Source organism: Schistocerca piceifrons, chromosome X (assembly GCF_021461385.2).
Source record: "Schistocerca piceifrons isolate TAMUIC-IGC-003096 chromosome X, iqSchPice1.1, whole genome shotgun sequence".
NCBI classification, from domain to species: Eukaryota; Metazoa; Arthropoda; class Insecta; order Orthoptera; family Acrididae; genus Schistocerca; species Schistocerca piceifrons.
Window position 1 is genome coordinate 72,281,943 of NC_060149.1, and position 27,277 is coordinate 72,309,219.

Here is a 27,277-nt window from a genome sequence, read left to right on the forward strand (position 1 = left end):
GGTAGTATCACGTACGCAAGGTATAAAACGGCAGTGCATTGGCGGAGCTGCCATCTCTACTCATGTGATTCAGGTAGACACATGGAACATTCTATTTCGGAAATCTTTTGGTAATTCAATATTCCGAGACCCACATTGTCAAGAATGTACCGATAATATCAAATTTCGGGCATTATCTGTCACCACGGACAACGCAGTAGCCGACGGCCTTTACTTAACGACCGAGAGTAGCGGCGTTTGCGAAGAGTTGTCAGTGCTAACAGACATCCAACACTACGTGAAATAACGGCAAAAATCAATGTGGGACGTACGACGAACGTACCCGTTAGGGTAGAGCGGTGAAATGTGGCGTTACAGACTATGGCAGCAAACGACCGAATGGAGTGTCTTTGCTAACAGCGCGGCATCGCCTGCAGCGCCTCTCCTGGGCTCGTGACCATATCAGTTGAACCCTAGACGACTGGGAAACCGCAGCCTGGTCAGTTGAGTACCGATTTCAGTTGGTAAGAACTGATGGGCTGACCCCACGAAGCCCTCGACCGAAGCTGTCAACAAAGCACTGTGCAAACTGGTGGTGGCTCCATAATGGCGACTGGAAATGGTTGCGTTCGGTTACTTGAAGACCATTTGGAGCCATTCATGAACTTCATGTTCCCAAACAACAATAGAATTTTTGTGGATGACAATGCGCCAATCACTGGGCCAAAATTGTTCGGAATTTGTTTTCAAGAACATTCTTTACAAGTCTAGCGAATAATTTGGCCATCCCCATTACCCGACATGAATCCCATCAAACATTTATGGGACGTAATCGAGAGATCAATTCGTGCACAAAATCCTGCATCGGCAACACTTTCGCAGTTATGGACGATTATAGAGGCAGCATGGCTCAATATTTCTGCAGGGGACTTCCAAAGACATGTTGAGTCCATGCCACGTCGAGTTGCTGCACTACGCCAGGGAGAAGGAGGTCCAACACGATGACTTTTGTCACCTGAGTGTATACTGGGGGTCAACCTCTCATCATCAATTCCGCATTAAATAGGGGTGTAGGGATACTTTTTGTAAGGTAATGTATAACCAGAATTTCTACGGTTCTCTGAAAGGAATGTATAAGATACACTATGTGATCAAAACTATCCGGACACTCCCAAAAACATACGTTTTTTATATTAGGTGCACTGTGCTACCGCTTACTGCAAGGTACTCCATATCAGCGACCTCGGTAGTCATTAGACATCATGAGAGAGCAGAACGCGGCGCTCCGCGGAACTCACGGACTTCGAACGTGGTTGGGTGATTGGGTGTCACTTGTGTCATACGTTTGTACGCGAGATTCAAATGGTTCAAATGGCTCTGAACACTATGTGACTTAACATCTGAGGTCATCAGTCCCCTAGAACTTAGAACTACTTAAACCTAACTAACGTAAGGACATCACACACATCCATGCCCGAGGCAGGATTCTAACTTGCGACAGTAGCGGTCGCGCGCTTCCAGACTGAAGCGCCTACAACCGCTCTGCCACAGCGGACGGCTACGCGAGATTTCCACACTCCTAAACATCCCTAGGTCCACTGTTTGTGATGTGATTGTGAAGTGGAAACGTGGAGCGACACGTACAGCACAAAAGCCTACAGGCCGACCTCGTCTATTGACTGACAGAGACCGCCGACAGTTGAAAAGGGTCGTAAGGTGTAGTAGGCACACATTTATCCAGACCATCATACAGGAATCCCAAAATGCATCAGGATCCACTGAAAGTACTACGACAGTTAGGCGGAAGGTGAGCAAACTTGGATTTCATGGTCGAGCGGCTGCTCATAACCCACACAACACGTCGGCAATGCCAAACGACGTCTCGCTTGGTGTAAGGAGCATAATCATTGGACGATTGGACAGTGGAAAAACGTTGTGTGGAGTGACGAATCACGGTACACAATGTGGTGAACCGATGGTAGGGTGTGGGTATAGCGAATGCCCGGTGAACGTCATCTGCCAGCGTGTGTAGTGCCAACAGTAAAATTCGGAGGCGGTGGTGTTAAGGTGTGGTCGTATTTTTCATGGGGTGAGCTTGCACCCCTTGTTGTTTTGCGTGGCACTATCACAGCACAGGCCTACATTGATCTTTTAAGCACCTTCTTCACTGCTGAAGAGCAATTTGGGGATGGCGATTGCATCTTCCAACACGATCGAGCACCTGTTCATAACGCACAGCCTGTGGCCGAGTGGTTACAGGACAATAACATTCCTGTAATGGACTGGACTACACAGAGTCCTGACCTTAATTCTATAGAACACCTTTAGGATGTTTTGGAACGCCGACTTCGTGCCAGGCCTCATAGACCGACATCGATACCTCTCCTCAGTGCAGCACTCCGTGTAGAATGGGCTGCCATTCCCCATGAAACCTTCCAGCACCTTACTGAACGTATGCCTGCGAGAGAAGAAGCTGTCATCAAAGCTAATGGCAGGCCAACACCATATTGAATTCCAGTATTACCGATGGAGGGCGCCACGAACTTGTAAGTCATTTTCAGCCTGGTGTTCGGATACTTGTGTTCACATAGTGCACACTTCTGATTTGAATGGTCTTTGATATAGGTAGTACTTCGTTTGTTAAAAAAAGCTCTCGCCCAAGTTTGTGTTTCAAAATGGCAACTAGCCTTCGACGTGTGTTGTAGATCGCTATCAGATTTTCGAATTACTCGGTACGCACCTGCCGAGCTGCTCCTTGAACTCGCGGCTCTGCTGCGTCCAGCGGATCTTCTCCCCGCCCAGCCCGTTGATGAGCTGCGTGGCGGCGGTCATCTTGCGCAGGCAAACGTTGGCGGCGTCGGTGAGGCGCTGCTTCTCGGACACGGCGGCGTCGTACTGCTCCTTGACCTGGCGCAGCGCACCCTCGCGGTCCTCCAGCTCCTGCTCGGCGCGCGCCAGGTCCTCCATGGCCACCTTGAGGCGCGCCTCCTGCAGCGTCAGGTTCGCCTGCAACACAACGGCGCTCTCTCCACCATCTCCCTACTTCTCTGTCCGGTGCGAAGGTGGGAAGCGCGCTGCAAACGGCAACCACTGTTCGATGTACGAGCTGAACTCATGCTCCACAGACAAAATTTCTGAGATTGATCGGGAATATTGTGGTGCCCCTTGGACTCCTGTGCCTCATTAAAGAGTAACTGCACTTTTTTAGTTTTTTACTTCCCGTTGCATAGTGGAAGCTGCACCGTGGCGGGCACTCAAGCCTTCTTGCAACTTTCACAAGAATAAAACGAATTACAATAAAACTATTTCCTGGAGAAAGTATATGACGTTAATACCAAACAATCACAAAAGCAAATAAAGAACGGGTATTAGGTTGATGTAGGTTGATTCTTACAAAGAAGAAGACCGCAACCAGTCACTATTAATACTGCTATTTATTTAAGTAAATAGCGCCGTAACCGGTTTCGAACTGACAAGTTCATCATCAGATGACTGTTCACATGATTTGCAAGATACACTTCACATAATCGATAGTTTTCGATTTTTATTCTTCAGCTGTGGCGAAATATTCTTGGTGTGTTGGTGAAGCCGGCCGGAGTGGCCGAGCGGTTCTAGGCGCTACAGTCTGGAACTGCGCGACCACTACGGTCGCAGGTTCGAATCCTGCCTCGGACATGGGTGTGTGTGATGTCCTTAGGTTAGTTAGGTTTAAGTAGTTCTAAGTTATAGGGGACTGATGACCTCAGAATTTAAGTCCCATAGTGCTCAGAGCCATGTGAACCACTTTTTTGTGTTGGTGCCCTACGGTAGAAAACAGTGTTGCGAAATATATGCAGCACTTGGTGATGTACAAATTATATAAGTGCTGCATATGTTTTGGAATATTTGAAAAATACATTCCTGCAACTTCGCAACAAATTCGCGCGGAATTTTCGATGTAAGTACCATGACGACTTAACCTCACATTTATTTACTCTGTATTTCATCGTTTGGAGGTTAATTATGTTCACATAGGGCGCTTCTAACACTGTGTTCTACCGTAGGTCACCCACACACCAAGAATATTTCGCCACAGCTGAAGAATAAAAATCTAAAACTAACGATTATGTAAAGTGTATCTTGCAAATCACGTGAACAGCCGTCTGATGATGAACTTGTCTGTTCGAAACCGGTTACGGCGCTGTTTACTTAAATAAATAGCAGCATTAATAGTGGCTGGTTGCCGTCTTCTTTTTTGTAAGAATCAACCTACATGAATTGCACACAGCCACGGTCTCACTGTGTCAGTTTTAGACAAAACAGCATTAGGTTGATGCGTGAGTTCGTTGTGTTTTTGTTTTGCATTTCGGTATTCCGGTTGGTATGGGCATATTTATAGACTGTCATTTTGTATTTGTAGTTCACTGTTGCTATTTGAATTTACATATTGTCATTTTGTCATTTGGAGATAGTGAGTGGAGCTGTGGACACTAGAAAATGTAGTGCCAAGTGGAGAAATCGGAATGTTACCTACATGTTCTTCTGTTTGAATTCAGAGGGTCCAAAATTCATATGAAGATTATCTTCGTAGTACTAGTACCAATGGACGTTCACGAAACACAGATTTCTTACCACCGCAGACAAAACCAGTGTCGCGTTAGAAACAACAAGCAGCAGCAGAGGAGTCTGAATCTGTGTTCTAGCATGCAAACCAGTATGGCACTGGTGCTTGTCTGCCGCCTGGACAAGCACACCGGTATGTCTACAGAATGTTTCAAAAGTCATACTACACACTTCTAGAGGTTGTAGAGGGGACTTAGTAGATCAAGTTTTACATATTAACCCATGTCCGGAAACGTCATCCAAGGACGCTACAGAGCGTCAAAGTTATAGGCGCTGGAATCACATGGTGATTCTGTGATGATGTTGCAAACTTCCTAGGATGCTGGAGAACGATAAATGTATCAGTTTGAGGTAAGGGCCCCTATACCGGAAACGAAAGAGTCGAAAGTCATAAGCGAAAACCGTTCTGATGCCTCTGACAGTGGAATACATGTACTGGTACTGTCGTTGCTAAGATTGTAGGGTAGCCAATTTTTGGAGGTAGTATTACGGACCAAAACAAGAAAAAATGTCCAGTGAATATAGTCTCTAAAATGCATACCTTGAGAGCTATGAGCACTTGTTTAAGAGAGGAGATGTGTTTCACAGTAACGAAGATGAACAAGTGCTTGTAGTTTCTCAGGTATGCATTTTATAGGTCATAATTACTGGATATTTCTTGCTTGTTTTGGTCCATACTGCCATGTCTGAAAGTTGTGTATCCTACAGTCTTAGCAAAAACACTACCAGTACGTGTATTCCATTGCCAGAAGTATCAGAACGGTTTTCGATTATAGCTTTCGACTTGTTCGTTTCCGGTACAAGGACCCTTACCTCAAATTGATGCATTTACCCCACTTACCCTTCTCCATCAACCTAGAAAGTTTGCAACATCATCACCGAATCACATTTACAGACTCCGGCACCTGTAACTTTGAAGCTCTATAGCGCCGTTGGATGACGTTTCTGGACATGGGTTCTATGTAAAACTTGAGCTACCAGCCCTCTAAAACCTCTAGAAGTGTGTAACACGAATTGTGGAACACCCTGAAAAAGTCTGCACAACAATTAAAATGTCAACAGTATACGCTGTGTGTCACGTTTGGAAGCAAACCGCTTCCATCACTCACTGTAATTTATACTGACAGCAGTTGTCCACTTTAATCTTCGTCCTCAGGCTTGTAATAATTACTGTTCGATCCTGTCTGGTCTTTTTTTTTTTTTGTTTTGCCAGTGTTAGTTGTTCGCTGACAGTGATAAACATGATACTGGATAGGTTCACTCATGAAGAACTGTAAAAGTTGTTTACGTAAAAGAACTGTGATGTAGTTGCGTTCGGTGTGGAAACTGCTCAGTTAACCCCTTCACGAAGTACATATCGGCCAATAGTCCATGAATAAACCTGTCCATGCTGCTGTGGACCGCTGTTAACGTACAACTAACACAGCCTGAAGAACAAAGCTGAGACAAAACCGAGCAGCAATGAATGTACATCAGTATGCATAAGTTTGACCACGTGTACATGTAATTTAAAATATTCATAAAGAAACATCGAACTTTGGAAGCTAAACAGTTGTTTTTAGCAATTTTTACCTTGAGAGGCAGCACCTCCTTGTTGACACTGTGAAAGAAGGCCATTGCCTTCGTCCAAGACAGCAAGCCAGCTACGTCACCGCAGACTCTTTTGGCCGTATCCATATTGTAGTCTTCCATCTCAAAGTATGGCTGAAGCAGTTCCACCATCTCGTTATTGATTATGTCTTTCGGATAATTCTGTAGTTGCAGAAGGAACGTTGTGCTCGCCATCATCTGAAAATACAGGCCAGTCTAAAATGACAAAAGTGAGATAATAACTGGAGGAAATGCTGGATCAACGCATAGGACAAGAGATTGGTTTATGAGAGAATGTAGTCAAACTGTCGATCAATGTCTACTGAGAGCCATTCAGGAAGCTCTTTCCTAATTAGAAACGTCTGTAGCCATCGCACCACCTTACGGGAATAACCATAACAATTCTAAATATCAGGGCAGCAGCATGCTTACAACATTCCCCTTGATAATATCCCTCGGGTAGAAGATATAGCAGTCGTCGATGGGTGCACCAACACCTCACACAGAAGACAATGCCACAGATTTTAGCCTTTGGACCATGGTAGAGTCTTAAACGTGAAAAGTAAAATTTTATATTAAAGGAGAAAAGTACACGAACCGTGATTGTTTTATCAATAATCGTTTTGTTACAAAGCGGTTTTTGGCTTCTTAGACCATCAAAAGTAACAACTGATTAGTGTCGCGAGTGACGTAAATGTGAAAACTAAAAATATTGGACATAATATCAGATCAAAATAGTGATAAGGAAACACCATATCCAGACTTCCTCATCAAATTTGCTGGTATTGTGTATCCAACAACATTAAAACTAAAATGCACTAACTAAATAGTGTACTTGCTGTAGTGTGATAAAAATATACAGGAAGTAAAGTACGGAATAGATTGTGAGGCACTAATTAATAGGTGAATTCTTGTTTGACATAGTTCGATACAGGACACTAGATAGTATTTGTGAAGCTCTGGACATGACGTTTCCTATTGTTAAATGCAACGCACATCTGTCGGTGGCGCTTGACTAGAAAGTAGTCAGTTTCAATGTTGATGGTAGAAGAAATTCTCACCACCGGCTTGGGTAGAGGAGGTAGTTACAACATCATCGATTGAACTGCCAATCTCTCCACAGTGCCTCATGAAATCTGGGGATGTGACACAGTTGATGGTGATTCATCCCTCGAATGGGGACGTAAAGCCTGGTCTACCTCTGATGCTATTCTAAAGGAGTAGGGTTTTTGTCAGCACCGGGGTTCGGCATCTCTCTTCTCTCATCATCATTACCAGACACAAAAATAACACCCATTACAGTCACATACTCAACAGATGAACATGAGACATGTCTCGTACACCACATGGAATGGTGTCATTGCGTGTGGAGAAAGAAAACGGTAGTTGCCTAGCCGGTTGGACAACGTTTCGGCGTCTCCCAGCTAACAATTCTAAACGACAAACTCTTTATTTCCTTCTTTCTGCACCCCGCAATTTGAGCATATCATGTCATAGGTTAACTTAATTTTAATGTAAGTTAGGGAAATTTTGTAGTCATAGTACTTTAACATGCATTTAAGCTGATGACACAGATACGGCAAAATTTCTGTGTATAAATTTACGAAATGTTTCATACGCTGTGACGTACGTGCTGAGATAGCATGGTGGTGGCGTGGATTGACAGTAACCGAACAGTTTCAAATGTGACTGGGACGGGAAGTCCCAAATTGCAGAAAACATATCCTGAAGAGCGTGATCCTGTATGTATTAAAGACATATGAAAAAAATCATATGTAAAGTTCTCAAGTGGCAACGTTTCCTGATAGAAATTAACTGAGAAGACCCACAGTTTAATTGTGCCTGTCAGTTGATTACGTATGTCCTCAACAACTTTTAATTATAGCTTTAAATTAATTATTTAAATCATTAACAACTGGTTGTTAGCAAAACAATTGCATTTCTGTAGAATCCTCAAAAAGGACCAAAAATAAATGGAACTGTAGGAATAAACATGCGAGATTGTTAATTTAAGAGACAAATCACTATTTTCGTCTCCTTCATGTTAATGCTAGGCTACACCGGGTAAGGTTGGTTAGAAGTTTTCTCTAGACTGATGAGCCAAAACATCATGACGACCTGCTAACAGCGTGTTTGTACAGTTTTGGAACGCGATACAACAGAGATTCTGCTTGTCGTGGATTCGACAGACCCTTGGTAGGCCTTTGGAGGTGTGTGCTATCAAATGTCTACGCACAGCGAAAATAATTCCTGTTAATTATGGGCTGGTGGTTTTATGAGCACGAAGCTGACGGCCGATACGGTCCCACATGTATTCGATGTGTCTCAGATGAAGACAATTTGGTAGCCAAGCATCAACCTGAGTTTATCATCATGATTCTCAAAGTACTTTAGCACGTTTCTGGTCTTGTAGCTCGAACAGTTATTCTGTTGTAGGATGCCATTGCCGTTGGGGAAGACATCAAGCATGAAGAGGTACAAGTTGTCCGCAATAAGGTTCATGTAATCCACAGCTGTCAGGCTGAATTAGACAGGTCGCAAGGAAGCCCAAATAAATCTCCTCCATAATACTGTCTTCTCTGGTCCGCATCCGTGGCGCGGTTAATTTTTAGAGACGTCTTGCGTCTGTATGACGGCCTAATCGGATACGACAATCGAACTGCGATGTCGTTAGGTCGACATGAGAACACACAGGTGTCGTCTTCTGTGGAGGCCCACGTTCAACAATGTGCACTGAATGATGTACTCCAAAACACTTCTTCCTGTACTAGCATTGTCCTCTGTCGTCAGAAAATATTAGATACAGACTCCCAGGTAGATGCTATTTTCCTTGACTTCCGGAAGGCGTTCGATACAGTTCCGCACTGTCGCCTGATAAACGAAGTAAGAGCCTACGGAATATCAGACCAGCTGTGTGGCTGGATTGAAGAGTTTTTAGCAAACAGAACACAGCATGTTGTTCTCAATGGAGAGACGTCTACAGACGTTAAAGTAACCTCTGGCGTGCCACAGGGGAGTGTTATGGGACCATTGCTTTTCAAAATATATATAAATGACCTAGTAGATAGTGTCGGAAGTTCCATGCGGCTTTTCGCGGATGATGCTGTAGTATATAGAGAAGTTGCAGCATTAGAAAATTGTAGCGAAATGCAGGAAGATCTGCAGCGGATAGGCAGTTGGTACAGGGAGTGGCAACTGACCCTTAACGTAGACAAATGTAATGTATTGCGAATACATAGAAAGAAGGATCCTTTATTGTATGATTATATGATAGCGGAACAAACACTGGTAGCAGTTATTTCTGTAAAATATCTGGGAGTATGCGTGCGGAAGGATTTGAAGTGGGATGATCATATAAAATTAATTGTTGGTAACACGGGTACCAGGTTGAGATTCATTGGGAGAGTCCTTAGAAAATGTAGTCCATCAACAAAGGAGGTGGCTTACAAAACACTCGTTCGACCTATACTTGAGTATTGCTCATCAGTGTGGGATCTGCCCCAGATCGGGTTGGCGGAGGAGATAGAGAAGATCAAAAGAAGAGCGGCGCGTTTCGTCACAGGGTTATTTGGTAACCGTGATAGCGTTACGGAGATGTTTAGCAAACTCAAGTGGCAGACTCTGCAAGAGAGGCGCTCTGCATCGCGATGTAGCTTGCTGTCCGGGTTTCGAGAGGGTGCGTTTCTGGATGAGGTATCGAATATAGTGCTTCCCCCTACTTATACCTCCAGAGGAGATCACGAATGTAAAATTAGAGAGATTCGAGCACGCACGGAGGCTTTCCGGCAGTCGTTCTTCCCGCGAGCCATACGCGACTGGAACAGGAAAGGGAGGTAATGACAGTGGCACGTAAAGTGCCCTCCGCCACACACCGTTGGGTGGCTTGCGGAGTATAAATGTAGATGTAGATCTGACACACCATACCGCTCTGATGAGAACCTTGTCACCCACAGATGGTTTCACCGTCCTTCAGCTCTTTCCGTAGATACCCACGATAGTAACACACCAACGGCCAACCAGCTTCGCCGTTTCCGAGATACTAGTTCCCAGTTTCTGCTCCATAACAATCTACACTTCGTCAAAGTTACGTTTGTCCTTGGATATCCCCAGTTTCGGCCAATGTAACCACTATAATGCTTCCCTATTCGCCTCTGCTTCGCTTTTCTTACTGCATGACGTGCTCGCAACGCCACCAGGCAGTATTTGGTCGTGATATAGTCAGCTGTCATTATGTTTTGGCCCGTCAGTGTAGTTGTTTAAGTTACTTAAGGAGTTGTTTCGCTACGTGGTCACCTTAAGAGACTCTGCCCAGGAAGGCTTTGGGCAGGGAGCAGCGGTGTCCGCGATGATGGGATGCAGCTTGCGCTGGAACAGGATGAGTACGCAGTCCATGATGCGCATGATGAGATGCGGCGGGCGGCCCAGCTTCCGCACCGTCGCTGCAACACAACACACAGTGCGTGCGGCCCGTTTGCAAAGTTTCACCACGTATTTCACAGTCTACTACTAAGAGTTCCCATACAACGGCATTCATAACACCGATCAGAATGCGTCATCAGTATTTTCAGACACGTGGCTGTCTACTGGTATGACGGAAGAATATGTTTCACTTATGTCTGCTATACTTACTGTTATGTTTCTGGAAACACATTTGTGCGGGCAGTTTAAAATATCTTATGTGATAAAATACATCATTCCAAACTTGAGAAATGTCCTACATTCTGCCCAGGAAGTGTGTAAGGGTGTAATTTTTCCCCCATATCAATTAATTATCGGTTTAAGTCAGGGGTCAGACTATTAGTTAGCATTAAATACTATACTCTGAAATTGTCCACGAAGTGGCTAGAAGAACGGAGGCATTTCATCGAGTACAGAAAGTGTATTTTGCTTTTCTGGTCCTGTGAATGGTGGCTGACCCAAATGTGAGTTACATCAGGTATGACCTCTAGCAGACAGTGGACATTTGCGTAATCGAAAGCTGTTCCTTTATCCCTACCTTATTCTCTTTTAATACGAAATGCCAGCAGTTTATTAACTTTGGTAAGGGACAAGAGTACATCCGTTAAAGTAATTTTGGCGTCTTAAGCTTATGAAAGATGTATTCCTAAATCTAGTTCCCTGGATATATCGATGGAAGGGTGTAATTTTCCCCCATATTAATTAATTATAGGTTTAAGTCAGGCGTCAGACTATTAGTTAGCATTAAATACTATACTCTGAAGAACGGAGACAATATCATCGAGTACAGAAAATGTATTTTGCTTTTCTGATCCTGTGAATAGTGGCTGACCCAAATGTGAATTACATCGGATATGACCTCTAGCAGACAGTGGACATTTGCGTAATCGAAAGCTGTTCCATTATCCCTTCCTTATTCTCTTTTAATACGCATACCTCCCAGTCCCCTAGTTGGAGAATTTCAGGTCAATTTGGACAAAAATCTCAGTTCTCTACTAGAAATATGCGTGTTACGTCGGCGTAGGCCGAATTTATTGACCGTGAGTAAACACAATGAAAAAGTATCGGGCAAGTTAGCATTACACTGTTCGGTTGCGGATGGCTGTACAAATCGCAGTTCAAACCAGAATTCTGTAGGCAGAGCAGGGCGCCGTTCAAGTTCGGAGTTGTAGGCTAGGAGGTTGCAGTGGGATGCAGACACTACTGAATGCGCCGAAATGGTATTGCGGCTGCAGAAATTAAACTGCTGGTATCTGATGGTTGGTCAGCGGCGAGAGGCGTGGAGCCACTTGAGGCTACCATTACTTGTAACATACAGCGTGGGCTGCCCACTATCGATGCTACCACGGCATCCTTATGCATAGATGCGCTGGGTACAACAGTATGCATATTTCCTATCCTAATGAGATTCATGAAATATACTATTATCATAAAATAATTAACGAAACGCCATGTAATTTCGTCATCCAGCAAAATTCGGAACATTCACTAGCACATAAGCCTTACACAGAAATAAAGTTTGCAGCTTGTACGGATCTGGACGTTGACTCATTGTTGCCGTGAATCAGGAAAGATTGACAGAGAAACTAGTATTCAAAATATGTGTAAATCAGTCTGGACGGTTCGTAGAGAGGTTACGTGTCATCAGATCTGTTCGATGTTTAGATGGAGTCGTGCAAGATCAGTTCTCTTCAGTCATAACCAAATGAAGAGTAATCCTCAGAAATACAGTTGCCTGTATCGATATGGGACGTCATTAGCAATAAATCTTTAGCCAGTGACATCATCGGAATACCTGTGCGTGGCTGTCTGGAGTGATACGAAAGAAAACGATACACTAGGCAGCGGTTAATTTGCTTGGTTACACGAAAATAAATTTTTACAAGGCGATCCAATTTTTGAATGCTGGTCTTCTGGATTGACAGGAAAAGTGTAAAAATGTCAGTGACGTGCTGTCTGAACTGTGGTAGGTGTATGTGATGGAGCGAGCAATATAGAAAACGCCACAGAATTAATGAGGTCATGTATGCGGAGAACTGCTCGCGGAATGTTGACAACTTGTATTCTTAGAAGACTCTAAGAAAATACAGAGTGTTTGGTGTAAGACGCATGTTCTGTGTCCGATGTTGCCCTGGAGCCAACGCCGCGGGGCAGATTCCGATCGCCACATGCGTTCCTCGGACGGTACTTTCAGCCGAACTAGTCGCGATGCCTTGGAAAGAAGTTCAAGAAAATAACACAGGAGTAGATTGCGGCTACCACACTACGAGGCGTTTTTGATTATAGGAACCATTCTCGTAATACTTCCATGGACAGTTTCGCGGCCTGCATTGTCCTGCACGAAATAACCGTAGTTATTTTAGTTACTCGTTAGTTCTCTGGGGAAAAAGGTTGCAATATGTTGTTTATGCAGCATCAGAAGTTATTGAATGACGGGGAAAAATAGTTCCAATTTATGTTCCAATAATTGCACATTACGTTTCCATTCTCACATCACGCAGAGGCTCTCGATGTAACTGATAGGATTTTCAGAACGCCAGCCTCGATTGATCTCAAACATCTAAAAAAATGCAGCCACACCTCACCAAAAAAAAATTGCATTTTAGGATGAACCTCTCCATCATGCACAGACAGAAACAACCAGTTGCGGTACTTATTGGTTAGTCGACAAGGTCAGTCGACATATTATCGTTACTTTTTGAGATACCATTTGAGATTGTGTGCAGCTCTTTGTGCAGGTGCTACTTACACACCAGTCTGAATGGTGCAACTTGTACGTTTGGGCTAAAACAGATGCACCACCTGCCACAGTCCGAAGAATGGGCGGTAGCTCTGTGGTATAGTCAATGCCCACACCGTGGCGCCTGCAGCTGCGTGGCCGGCTATACAGGCTCTCTACGTGGCCGCGGTCTTTACGTCATACAGGCAACGGCCGGCACGCCCGCTTATGCGCAGCTCTGCGCAGTTGTACAGCGCAGACGCGTGCCTCACACACTGAGTGCCTCCGCACTGTCATGGCAAACTCGGCCGGCGTCCTCCCGAGAGATAGTTAGTTACGTGAGGCCGCGCCGCCAATCATAGCAGGACACGACAAGCGGACTCGGGTGCGGCGGGCATACTCCTCCGTCATTCGCCCTATATAGCCGCATACGCCGCCATGCCTGGCAGTCTCGCGTTGGGCTACCTACTTGCTACGTCGACGTCGCACCCAGGAACGACGCTACACTGTGCTACGACTGTTTACAATACCGGACTTAGACTCTGCAGCCCAGTCTCTGCTCTTGAACAAGCACCAAGCTGTGTTAGTATTGTGGAACTGTTGGCAATAAACAGAATTTGGAACTCACGCCAATCGTTACTTGTTGTTTCTCCAATTACGGATACAACAAGCTTATGTGGTGATTCCACACTATTGATTCCCACATACCGCTGGACGCAACGCTTTGTCGCACTTAAGCACATTGTACCTAAGAAACTTGTGGACTCTCTTCCTCTCAGAACTGAAGCCATTGTCAAGGCTAGAGGCGGTGTTAAGATACTGTCTCCTAAGGCTTTTTTAAGGAGTTGGAAGGGCAGTACCGATGTGCGCGGGCTTGATGGTGTTGAGCGCCGCCTCGGCCTCCTCGAGGGCGGGCTTGGCAGCCTCCAGCTTCTCCTCGGCGCGCGCCTTCTCAGCCGTGATGAGCCCCACCAGCGCCTCGGCCTTCTCCTTTACCTTCTGCACCTGGTTCTTCACCGTCTCCGCTTGCATGGCGCGATCCGTCACCTCCATCAGCACCTGAAATCACATAAATGCCACAATGTGGCGCGTTAGAAAATTATTGATCCAATCACTACATTGCGTCAAAATTTACACGCACATCTTAAACTCTACTAAGGTGTCTGCTGGTTTTAAATGACGGTCTTGGTTCACAATTAAAATCTAGACATTCAGTTGTCACACACATACACTGCTGAGTCCTTCCGAAAATACGGAACACAGTCCTACATAGGAGAGCGTCAAGCTGCCAACTGCTCAGGTGCAACTGAGATGACCCTAGACTCCAACTGAGGTAGCTCAAGGCAAGACCAGAGTTAAAGTCAGACCAGTGCAAGAGAAAAATGAAATATTGCCACGCGCTCTCTTCACACTATGGCTAAGTGACGTAAAGTTCCTATTACACTACTGGCCATTAAAATTGCTACACCACGGAGATGACGTGCTACAGAGGCGAAATTTAACCGACAGGAAGAAGATGCTGTGATATACAAATTATTAGCTTTTCAGAGCATTCACGCAAGGTTGGCGCCGGTGGCGACGCCTACAATGTGCTGACATGAGGAAAGTTTCAACCGATTTCTCATACACAAACAGCAGTTGACCGGCGTTGCCTGGTGAAACGTCGTTGTGATGCCTCGTGTAAGGAGGATACACGCGTACCATCACGTTTCCGACTTTGATAAAGGTCGGATTGTAGCCTATCTCGATTGCGGTTTATCGTATCGCGACATTGCTGCTCGCGTTGGTCGAGATCCAATGACTGTTAGCAGAATATGGAATCGGTGGGTTCAGGAGGATAATACGGAACTACGTGCTGGATCCCAACGGCTCGTATCACTACCAGTCGAGATGACAGGCATTTTATCCGCATGGCTGTAACGGATCTTGCAGCCACGTCTCGATATCTGAGTCAACAGATGGCGACGTTTGCAAGACAACAACCATCTGCACGAACAGTTCGACGACGTTTGTAGCAGCATGGACTATCAGCACGGATACCATGGCTGCGGTTACCCTTGACGCTGCATCACAGACAGGAGCGCCTGCGGTGGTGTACTCAACGACGAACGTGGGTGCACGAATGGCGAAACGTCATTTTTTCGGATGAATCCAGATTCTGTTTGCAGCATCATGATGGTCGCATCCGTGTTTGGGGACATCGCAGTGAACGCACATTGGAAGCGTGTATTCGTCATCGCCATACTGGCTTGTCACCCGGCGCCATGGTATGGGGTGTCATTGGCTACACGTTTCGGTCACCTCTTGTTCGCATTGACGGCACTTTGAAATGTGGACGTTACACTTCAGATGTGTTACGACCCGTGACTCTACCCTTCATTCGATCCCTGCGATACCCTACATTTCAGCAGGATAATGCACGACCGCATGTTGCAGGTCCTGTACGTGCCTTTCTGGATACAGAAAATTTTCGACTGCTGCCCTGGCCAGCACATTCTCCAGATCTCTCACCAACTGAAAACGCCTGGTCAATGGTGACCGAGCAACTGGCTCGTCACAATACGCCAGTCACTACTGTTGATAAACTGTGGTATCGTGTTGAAGCTGCATGGGCAGCTGTACCTGTACACGTCATCAAAGCTCTGTTTGACTCAATGCCTAGGCGTATCAAGGCCGTTATTACGGCCAGAGGTGGTTGTTCTGGGTACTGATTTCTCAGGATCTATGCACCCAAATTGCGTGAAAATGTAATCACATGTCACTTCTAGTATAATATATTTGTCCAATGAATACCCGTTTATTATCTGCATTTCTTCTTGGTGTAGTAATTTTAGTGGCCAGTAGTGTAGAAGGGCGCCAAGCTGCCAACTGCTCAGGTGCAACTGAGATGACGCTAACCTCCAACTGAGGACGCTCAAGGCAAGACCAACTTTACGCTTCCGTCTTACGTCACAAAAATAGTTCCCAAGTGGATGGCAAACTGACAAACACGGATATAAACTGACACACGGTACCACGCAGACAACATCCGCACAGTATCAACAGAGCATCAGCAGTGCCTCAAAACAGCAAGACTCATCCATAGCTGCCACAGAGAAGCGCCAGCTGAACGTGGTACAAATGACCTTAGTTATCGATCACAGGATTCGGGACTAGACCAGAGTTAAAGTCAGACCAGTGCAAGAGAAGAATGCAATATTGACACGCACCCTCTTCACACTATGGCTAAGTAATGTAAAGTTCCTATTGATAAGCTGTTCAAAAATGGTTCAAATGGCTCTGAGCACTATGGGACTTAACATCTGAGGTCATCAGTCCCCTAGAACTTAGAACTATTTAAACCTAACTAACCTAAGGACATCATACACATCCATGCCTGAGGCAGGATTCGAACCTGCGACCGTAGCGGTCGCGCGGTTGCAGACTGTAGCGCCTAGAACCGCTCGGCCACCCCGGCCGGCTGATAATCTGTTTTTCCGTCATTTGTGTAGCTGTTGTCTGATCCTATTTGGTCCTGTGACGAAGCTGTATAGTTTTTGCGTACACAAGGAACGCATCTCACAACAGAAACTAATTTCTGTGATTGGGGTCTCTCTTTATACGGAGGCCCATCGTTAGGAGTGTCTGGTGCACCGTGTGTTCAGACACACTTGTACTCTTCCCAGCATTAAAGAATGATGTTAGTTCCGCCACAGTTCGCCGCCTGTCCAGTTTTACCAGTCTGCACGGCCTACGATGTCCGACATCTGTAATGAGGGGTGGCTGTCTAACCCCTCGACGTCTGGACATGGTTTCACCTCGGTTTCGCCACGTGTTGAGAAAAAAAAAAAAAAAAAAAAACTCACCATAGCACTCCTCGAACACCCGAAAAGTTGTGCAGTTTCCAAAATGCTCGTGCCGAGCCTCTGGGCCTTCACTATTCGTCCTCGTTCAAACTCAGATGGGTCGCATGCCTTCCCCATTCTACATACAGACAGCGCGCTCACTGGTACTACACGCACCGTACGTGTGTCATTCCTCGCCAGGTAACGCCGCTATCGTCTGGTTGGGTTTATATCGATAGTAGGTGGGTGGACAAAATGTTCTGGCTGATCAGTGTATAACTGTCATTACGTTTTGTTACAGTTACAGCAGCAGTAGGACGTAGGGTTTTTTAAATGTCCATGCACAGCACTCACTCGCTGAATTTGTGTCATGACAATGATAACGCTTGATGAAGATGTCGATGGCAAGTATTAAAAAAAAAGTACACCATTCTTATATCACGCTGCTAAGCATTAAATTTTCTATATTAAATTAATTTATTTTTTGTCCACAGCACGATGTGGTGGGAGTGCAAACGATGAAGGTAATGAAGCAAATTTGCTGCTGTTACTGGGAGATTCCAGAAACTGTAATGAGAATATTATCAACAGTTATGTAAATATTGCCTAAATAAGTGTGTACTAGTTGTCACAGCAATCGGCCAGCCACCTTTAGTTCTGAGGCTCTTATCACTCATGCCACCTAAATGGCCTAACCATAGGAGTACTGATGTACATAAAATTACAGTAATTGTAGCAAAGGTCGCAAAAATATATTTACAGCGATCGATAAATAGTTCACCAGTTTGTTAAGAAACATTAAAGGATAAGGATGTCAAGACATGTATCAACACTGCCTACTGCGTGGCAGTGTAGATATTAACGCCGACGGTGATGAATAGGGAAAAAAGCAAATAAATCTTAACAAATAATGTGTGTTTTCCTTGCAGGCGGCCGGCCGGTGTGGCCGTGCGGTTCTAGGCGCTTCAGTCTGGAACCACGTGACAGCTACGGTCGCAGGTTCGAATCCTGCCTCGGGCATGGATGTGTGTAATGTCCTTAGGTTAGTTAGGTTTAAGTAGTTCTAAGTTCTAGGGGACTAATGACCACAGATGTTAAGTCCCATAGTGCTCAGAGCCATTTGAACGATTTGAGTCTTGCAGGCGACGTGAAGTTATTGCAGTAGCAATCACCTGACGTGGACATAATGCTGTTCAAACAAACTCCCTTTTTGAACACCAGTGGGTGTAAGTGTGTCAGTGTCAGTTTGATATCGAATCCGGTGGCAGTCCAGAGATGAAATCGTCGACTGAAGGATAATATCCTCAATGTGGCTGCTGATTCTAGTAGGGGATATGTCTTGGGGTAGACCTGGAATATCCCGCTGATTTGCATGACGAGCGCAGTGACCTGCCATTGTGTCCGGAGCGTCTAGTCCCGTCAAATATTCCGTCCCCAAGCTGATGACAATGCTGGGGGTAAGCAGAGATACATTCTACACTACAGAAAACGCTAGTAGTGTCTCAGGTATATTGATTTAAATATCGAACGAAGACTCTCGCTACATGTGATTCTGAAAAAGGTTTTTATAAATTAATGAATGTTAAAAACGGTCGTGATATTTACAGCTAGGATGGGCGTTATGGTGCGAGAGATTGCATCACCAGGCCAAATTTTAAGCGAGCGATAGTCTTCAATGAAGGACTAGTAGCAGTGAACATGGCTAAGGATTCAGTGGAGTACACGAAGACGGTCTACGTCGGTACGTGTGTTCCTAAGCTCTTCCAACTCTACATGTATCGGTTCCATTCAAAGTTTGCAAAACCAAACTTCACTGATGTCAAGTTACTATTAACGGATACATACAGTTTCTTCTACTGGGTAAAAGGCAGCGATCCATCTGACGTAATTAAGCGCAATCTCAAGGAATTCGACTCATCTCGATTGCGGCAAGTAATCCATACGGCATAGCTCCTCACAACAAGGTTTTCGGCCCGATGAAAGACAAGGCGAATGGCTCACAGATTGTGGTGCTTGTAGGGCTCAGTTCAAAGATGTATGCATATCGTGTAGATGCACATGCAACTCAGAGACGGGCTGCGGGCGTCCATCATGCGACCTCACACGCTCTCACGATCTAAGGCTATAAGGATTTTCTTTTTTCTGATGATGAGTCTCCTCATATGGTGCAGGACATAGTCTTTCGGTAGCGGGGCCATCAGGTACATACTGCATTGCACAGTCTGTAACGTCATGACAACTAACTTTTCATCTGTGCAGATGGGATTGAAACGATTCCGTTCTCCAACTATTCTCTTGAGTGTTTTGTGTGTGTGTGTGTGTGTGTGTGTGTGTGTGTGTGTTTATTTACTTACTGCTGCTAGTCCCTATACACTGTAAATATTGTAAATAATTAAATCATTCTTCTGCTCTCTTAGTATAATGTATCTCTGTTGCTGTCAATATTGTATAGTTGATCGGTAGCTGTTATGTACATAAAATCATTCTGCTTTCATGAAATCTCTCTCTCTCTCTCTTTAAGAAAAATATAGTGTTTCTGATAATAAATCATGAGTTAATTTGCTATATTTGTATTATTATTATTATTAATATTTGATCCTTTCAGCATTTCAGTGGAAGTAAATAAGAACAGCTTTATACAGGGTGTAAATTCTAAGTTGACAAACCAGAATAACTCGAAAAATAAGCTTCACAGGAAAAAAAGTGTAGAATCCAAAGTTGATTATTTTCGAGTGGGATTTTGGTGGTGCTAAAATTAACCCGCCACCCTAGCCCACTGGCGGCGGGGCGGGAGGCAACTTTAAAATTTCAAATGGGAACCCCCACTTTTTATTGGAGAATCAGATTCTACATAAAAAACTACGTACATTTTGTCATAAGCATTTGTTTGATTCTTGGTAATTGGCGCCGTAATTCAAGAAAATCCATGTTCTCATTTTTGCGTGGAAAATAGTTAGGGATAAATAAAAAGTACTTATTTACTTCGTTAATTTTTGTCTCGCTAAAACTAAAACTCTCCCTCTCTCCCCATAGGGTGGTGTTTGAGAGAGAGCAATTAGAGTTTTGCAAATGTTGACCCAAATATTAATTTTTTCCGCAGATTCGGATAAATTTTGTTTGTTTCGTGGTCATGAGGCTACACAACTTTTAATTATCAAACAAATCATCTAACTAGCTAACTAACTAACCAAACATCCTACTTACTAACGAGTGAACTCATTAACTAACAGAGTAAACAAAGTAAAAGACTAACTGAGGAAAAGACTAACCCACTCGCTAACTAAAAATTCTTGAATTACAGCACCAACTACCAAGAATCGAAACAAGTGTTTAAGACAAAATGTGCGTAGTGTTTTATGTAGAATCTGATTCTGCAATAAGAAATGGGGGTTCCCATTTGAAATTTTAAAGTTTCCTCACGCCCCACCTCCAGGGGGCTGGGGTGGCAGGCTAATTTTAGCACCACCAGATGACCCCCTCGAAAATAATCAACTTTGGACTCTCCACATTTTTTTGTGTGAAGATTATTTTTCGAGTTATTCTGGTTTGTCAACTTAAAATTTACACCCTGTATACGATTTTTGTTATTTTACACACAATCATTCAGATTTATAGAAGGATCCAAATAATTGTTTTTATATATTTTGAATCCAGCCTTAATCGTATTCAAGCCTATAGGTGCAATTATGTACATAGGCATTCCTTCAGTAAATTCATCCTCCATTAATTTTATAGTTACAGGTCCAACACATACAAATTTTGGTACAGGAGCAATACAGGCATTGATGCATTGTTCCATTTGGTAAATATTTGCACTGTTATTCCGTAAATACTCAACAAATTCATAGCACACTCCTCTCACATATTGACGCCAACGATACAATCTATCAGTGACAATTGATAATGCACAATAAAGGTCTTTCAGCTTATAATTAACTACTACATCGTAAAGAAAAATTAACTTGACCTTTGACTTTGACACAGATAAGGCAGGTACTACGTTTAAACTCTATTTTGATTTTTTGCCTAGATGTACAGATTTTTAAAATTTTGACCTGTCTAATACACACATCAAAAACAAAGTTTTGTATCACCCCAGTTCCCAGAACTCCTGTTGATAGACTTTGACTGGGGATATTCTGTCACAGAAAGAGTCCCTTTGGCTGATCAGAGATGTCACTAAACCCGCCCAAAGATGTAAACAACCATGCCTGAGCAGCGCTGACAGCCGATCAGTTCCAGTTTACATACTGTAAAAACTGTGAGTGGAACACTGTCATCATAATTCGGGCCTGGTTACCACTGCCATTGAACTTAGGGAATGACAGCTGGATTATGTTTAAAGCTAAAGTGTGACTTGGCGGACATCGTTCCAGCCAACACACTTAAAACTATTGACCGACAGAGGTCAATTATGTTCCACAATTGTGTTTCACACACAGTTTTTTCAGTATGTGTGTGGATCACCTCCATGAAGGCAAACTGAGTACCCCATTGCCGCCACATTATCCCCCTACTTTAGTGTCTTCTGCAACTCATAGCCATAACTTAGTCAAGAAGCTCAATCAGGCACGTGCATTAGTGTTTGAATTGATTCTAGACCATTTCAGGTCAAATATACTAATCCTGAATAATGACCATCTATTTTATATGGCCCGTATTGCCGTATGTTACAGATTAGATAGAGACTTGTTCATAAGTTCAATCATGGCCATTTGTGTGCTAAGTCAATAGGATGTTCATGCGTTGTAACCATAGCTAAGCAAGTGCTTAACAATTACGTCTTAAAAATTTCTAGACCTAGTCTAATAATGACGATATTGGCTTTATACTATCCTTCCCACTCCAAAGTTCTTTTTAGGTGATTAAACTTCGTGCTTTAGCACAAAATTTTCCTAGACAGGCCATACCTTGTAAGCACATGATGTCTTCCTCATATTATGGCCAATGAATGTTTCATAAATGTTAAGACAGTCGATCTAAGTACGTTCTGCACAGGTATACGCCCTTTTCCTCAGCTATACCTTTTATTTCACTTTACTAGTGAATTCAATGTCAGGAGTTAAGTTCGAGTCTTGTCCCAACATGTAAGTATCATACAGTTTATGCGCAGGCGAAGGTATTGTGTCCGCTTAGGTGGACCTCATGACGCTACAGTCAGTTCCAGTACAGCACTCGTGGCTGCCGCATCGCGGTCGCGAAGTGGGGCCGAGGCAGTTTTACAGTCTGACGATAATTAATGGATTTGTAGTTTTAGCTTGACGATGTCCACTATGGACAAACGGTACTTACTTTTATTCTGAAGAAGGTTGGGTTATTCCGACTGAAACCTAGGTAAATTCTAGGTAAACGGTGCAACTGAGGCTGTTGGTTATTAAACTTAAAAAAAAAAAAAACATTGCAGGACCTCATGATTCTTGTAAGGCCCTTGGAGATATGGAAGTTCTGATGCTGGTTTCAGCGAAATATGACATGGCGATGTGTCTCAGCTGTAATAAGGCAAGGAAGCGCTGATGCTTGTGTCAGCGTTACTTGGGCTCAAACTGGCCCTCCCCTACTAGTTTCGTGTTCTTATACGAAAGAGCAGTTACTAGAGACAATATATGCTCTGTTTAATTATGGCAATAGAAAGTGCCTGCAGCTTCTTGGTTTGTTTCAAAGATTAATTTCCACACCCATTTACGAATATTTATTTTACAGTTCAGCCGAGTTCCGCCATATAAGAAAAGTAATTATAATACCTGTTATTTCTGCTTGCTGCATACGTATGCACGTTATAAGACACACATGCACACAGACACACTCGCACGCACGTGCGCACACACACACATACACACACACACACACACACACACACACACACACACACACACACACCTCTTCTTCAACAGTTATTGCCAAATGCAGACAGAGAACGAAGAAAACACTCACCTGTCACATTATTTCATACCAAGTGTGTTAGCTTACGAGTTTCCATTTAACTTATCTGTTCCAGTCATTCTACCAGGAAGCAGGTCACGGCTCGTGTTGTTTGTATTTCAACCATGCCTAGACGGTCAGTACCGCAGTTCGATCGCGTCCGCATTGTTGCTTTGTGCTAGGAAGGGCTCTCAACAAGGGAAGTGTCCAGACGTCTCGGAGTGAACCAAAGCGACGTTGTTCAGACATGGAGGAGATACAGAGAGACAGCAACTGTCGATGAAGCGCCTCGCTCAGGCTGCACAAAGGCTATTACCGCAGTGGATGACCACTACCTACGGATTATGGCTCGGACGGACCCTGACAGCAACGCCACCATGTTGAACAATGCTTTTCGTGCAGCTACAGCACGTCGTGTTACGACTCAAATTGTGCGCAACTTCACTCTCGACGTCCATGACGAGGTCCATCTTTGCAACCACGACACCATGCAGTGCGGTACAGATGGGCCCAACAACATGCCGAGTGGTCTGCTCAGGATGGGTATCACGTTGTCTTCACCGATGAATGTCGCGTATGCCTTCAAGCAGACAATCGTCGGAGACGTGTTTGGAAGCAACCCGGTCAGGATGAACGCCTTAGACACACCGTCCAGCGGGTACAGCAAGTTGGAGGTTCCCTGCTGTTTCGGGTGGCATTAGGTGGGGCCGACGTACGCCGCTGGTGGTCATGGAAGGTGCCGTAATGGCTGTACGATATGTGAATGCCATCCTCTGACCGATAGTGCAATCATGTCTGCAGCATATTGACGAGCCATTCGTCTTCAGGGACGACAATTCGCGCCCCCATCGTGCACATCTTGTGAATGAATTCCTTCAGGATAACGTCTCGCTCGACTAGAGTGTCCAGCATGTTCTCCAGACATTAACCCTATCGAACATGCCTGGGATAGACGATGTGACCCACCAACTACTCTGAGGTATCTATCCCGAATCGCCGTTGAGGAGTGGTACAGTCTGGACCAACAGTGCCTTGATGAACATGTGGATAGTATGCCACGACGAATACAGGCATGCATCAAAGCTAGAGGACGTGCTACTGGGTATTAGAGGTACCGGTGTGTACAGCAATCTGGACCACCACATATGAAGGTCTCGCTGTATGGTGTTACAAGATGCAATGTGTGGTTTTCATGAGTAATCAAAAGAGCGGAAATGATGTTTATGTTGATCTCCGTTCCAATTTTCTGTACAGGTTCTGGAACTGTCGGAACCGAGGTTACGCAAAACTTTATTTGATGTGTGTATCAGAAATTTCTTTCAATGGAAACTATCAAAAATAATCAAATCTAGAAACTCTTGTACATGTGATGATGTTGAGAGCGAGGGAAGAAAAAGGAGAAAGATCAGATGTTGCTATCTTGATACAGGTGTCGAAGTAAGTGCGTGGAGATTACAAGTTACTTCGAAGTAATTCGTTCATTTGTTGTTCAAATAAGTTCCGAGACTGCTTTTAATATAGATTAACTATGTTACTCACCCTCTCCGCTTTCTGCGAGGCCTGTGCGAGCTCTTGTTCCATGACAGCCAGGTCACACTTCAAGATCTCCACAGACTGAGAGGCCTCGTCCAGCTTGGCTAGACCCGTATCCATTCTTCTCGCGCCTTCACCTAGCTCCCATTGTTTCTGTTTATAAATGTTCTTATATCCTCCAATGAAGTTGAGATACGACTTCGGAGTGACATGTGTTGCACGGCGAAATCTGTATCAGAAAATGTCCGAGTATTTCAACAGATTATGATTAATAAAAGTGTTGAAGTACAAATTCCTTAAGTAAGCGAGAAAATTAGGATAAAATACAAATGTAACGTCTTACATAACATTACATTTATGATGCGACCATAATAACACCTGAAAAATCTACTTCTTCCCTTAATTCGATTTATGAGGAAAGGTTCCCTGCTCACTTTCACAGATCTCAAGCTTAAATCTTTGCTTGTTGTGTGGTAGTTATTGCAGTATACAGGAAAAACGTTAAGCTAATGTAGACTGTGAAAAAATGAGTTTAAAAGTAATTAAGTGGAAGGTAAAATATTTTAGTCAGTACTTTGGATACACCGAGAGTACGAGGTAGATGTAGACATATACGCAAGCAAGAATTACTGAATGCATTGGTTGTTCCTCTCTAGAAACGTTTGTAGGAAAACATTGAACTTCGGAAAGCTAAAAGCAGATTTTTAATGGAAGCACTTATGGGTATGACTTCCCGCATATTTTATGAACAAATATACCTCACTGTTTTAACTTCCTTCATTTTAGTTGTGAGGGCTGATCCACAAAGACTGAGACTCAGTTTTTTAACAGATGTTTAATACTCCATTTCAAAGTACTATCCTCCTACTTCAAGGCACTTTTTGTAGCGCCCCTAGCAGTCGTTGAACGCACGGTGCAGGCCATTCTTTGTCGGGTCCTTGGGAATTGCCTCACTTTTCTTAAGCACTGCTGCAGACTTCTCAGATCGAATGTCCTGAAGCTGAACAGGTGGTCTTTATGTTTTCGATGATTGGTGTAGTTTTAACCTTGTTATCTGCAATATTTATTTATGTCAGGACGTGCACACCTCTGGACATTTTTTAATGGCTTTCCATAAAATTCTACAGCTTTTCTGGTAGAGTGCAGGTAACTTCAGATCCTGAATTATTCTTATCTGTATATAAATTTCCATGTTTCCCTTACATGAGATTTCAATCCCCTTAGTTATCTATGCCTTGCTTCTTTTTTTAATCGATTTTATGAATAACATTTTAGGAAGACTACTTTCAAATATTGATACAAATTTGCTGGAGCACAGAATGCATTTGGCATTAGCATCTCTTGCTATATATACCTCATACCATACCACCATTTTAGCTTTGCCTTAAAACATTGAATGCTGTTCGCAGTAACAGGCCTCACTGCTTTGTAATACCATCCTCAAAGCTGTAAGGAGCTACATTGTTTATTCCCGTTAACCGTGCATCAAGATCAGATAATGCATTAACAGTTTGGTACACATTAGTTGTTTCACCCTCAACAAACTCTATAAAAATGTTATCAATCGGGGTCCTGCTTTCTTGCTGCGTACGATTTGGAAAATTGACTACTGAAATCAGATTCTGTCTGCATATTTTAAGAAACGAACACCGAAATTTCAATAAATTACTGTCTGTTTCTTCTTGTCTGACAGGTAAGTCAAAAATGCATATCGATTTCTCATAAACAGCTCATAGTTTTATAGAGCAGATCTGTAAACTGTTACAGTTTCCAGAGACATAATTTGCAGTAACAGCTCACAAGCACATGCCTCTAGATTCTGACCTACACAAAAACTTTAGGTTTCAATATTTCTTACTTTGTGTCCAACTCTTACATATGTTACAACTCCTCCTTTTTCCATGTTGATTCTACACGAAAACGATGCTGGTCTGCAATTCCTGATATTTAACTTCTCCATTTTTCTGGTTACATGGAGTCCAGAGAAGCACAGATCAGCCATCACTTCAGAATTTTCCAGATCTCCTAAACATACGAGAATCTCAACTTTCTAGTTTATCAGCCACATACTATTCTGACGAAACAAACAAATTTTATTTTTCTGGAAACTGTTATGTATATTATGTCTCTGATCTGTTCTAATTTCTTTCAAGAATGTCTGTCTATAGCCAACTATAACCTAGAAATTATGCTCCTCTAACTCCAGTAATCGCAGGGATTTTGTCTTGCGTGCTTTTGGCCCCTCTACACTTTTTTTTAAAGGCACCCATCTAATCTATACTTCCTCCTCCTATTCTGGAGCTGGGCATGGTTTCTGTATTCCCATCTCCCAGCTGGAACCACAGGTACAGCACAAATGTAAGACTTTGATTCAGTCGAAAGAAACCAACTTAGTTCTTTGTTTACACAGCTGACAACTGTATTAAGCTAGTGCTGGTCATGTCACTGCAAAACCTCCACAAACCCTACAAGAGTGCGTGCTGTTGTTGCACCTATTTTCTCCAGATCACGTTCAATAGTATACTCCAAATTGTTAGCCAGACTGATTCCTACTTCTCCTACTGCAAGTAGCTGTCGTCTTCATCAAAACCTCTGTGTGAGGCCCCTACATCATCTGGTTGAGTTAGGCTCTCGGTTTCACGATGAATGTGAC

General features: G+C 43.7%; 1 protein-coding gene across 1 annotated transcript in view; it reads right to left on the bottom strand.

Annotated features, from left to right (window-relative positions):
• The window catches only part of LOC124722180 (dynein axonemal heavy chain 5), an 843,802-nt gene that overhangs the window by 234,905 nt on the left and 581,620 nt on the right, over positions 1 to 27,277 (bottom strand). Inside the window, exons 53-57 of the mRNA XM_047247380.1 lie at positions 24,631 to 24,853; positions 14,209 to 14,407; positions 10,465 to 10,610; positions 6,154 to 6,369; positions 2,720 to 2,985 (exon numbers count right to left, since the gene is read on the bottom strand). Coding sequence (XP_047103336.1) covers positions 2,720 to 2,985; positions 6,154 to 6,369; positions 10,465 to 10,610; positions 14,209 to 14,407; positions 24,631 to 24,853 — 1,050 coding nt within the window. The remainder of the gene's footprint in view (positions 1 to 2,719; positions 2,986 to 6,153; positions 6,370 to 10,464; positions 10,611 to 14,208; positions 14,408 to 24,630; positions 24,854 to 27,277) is intronic.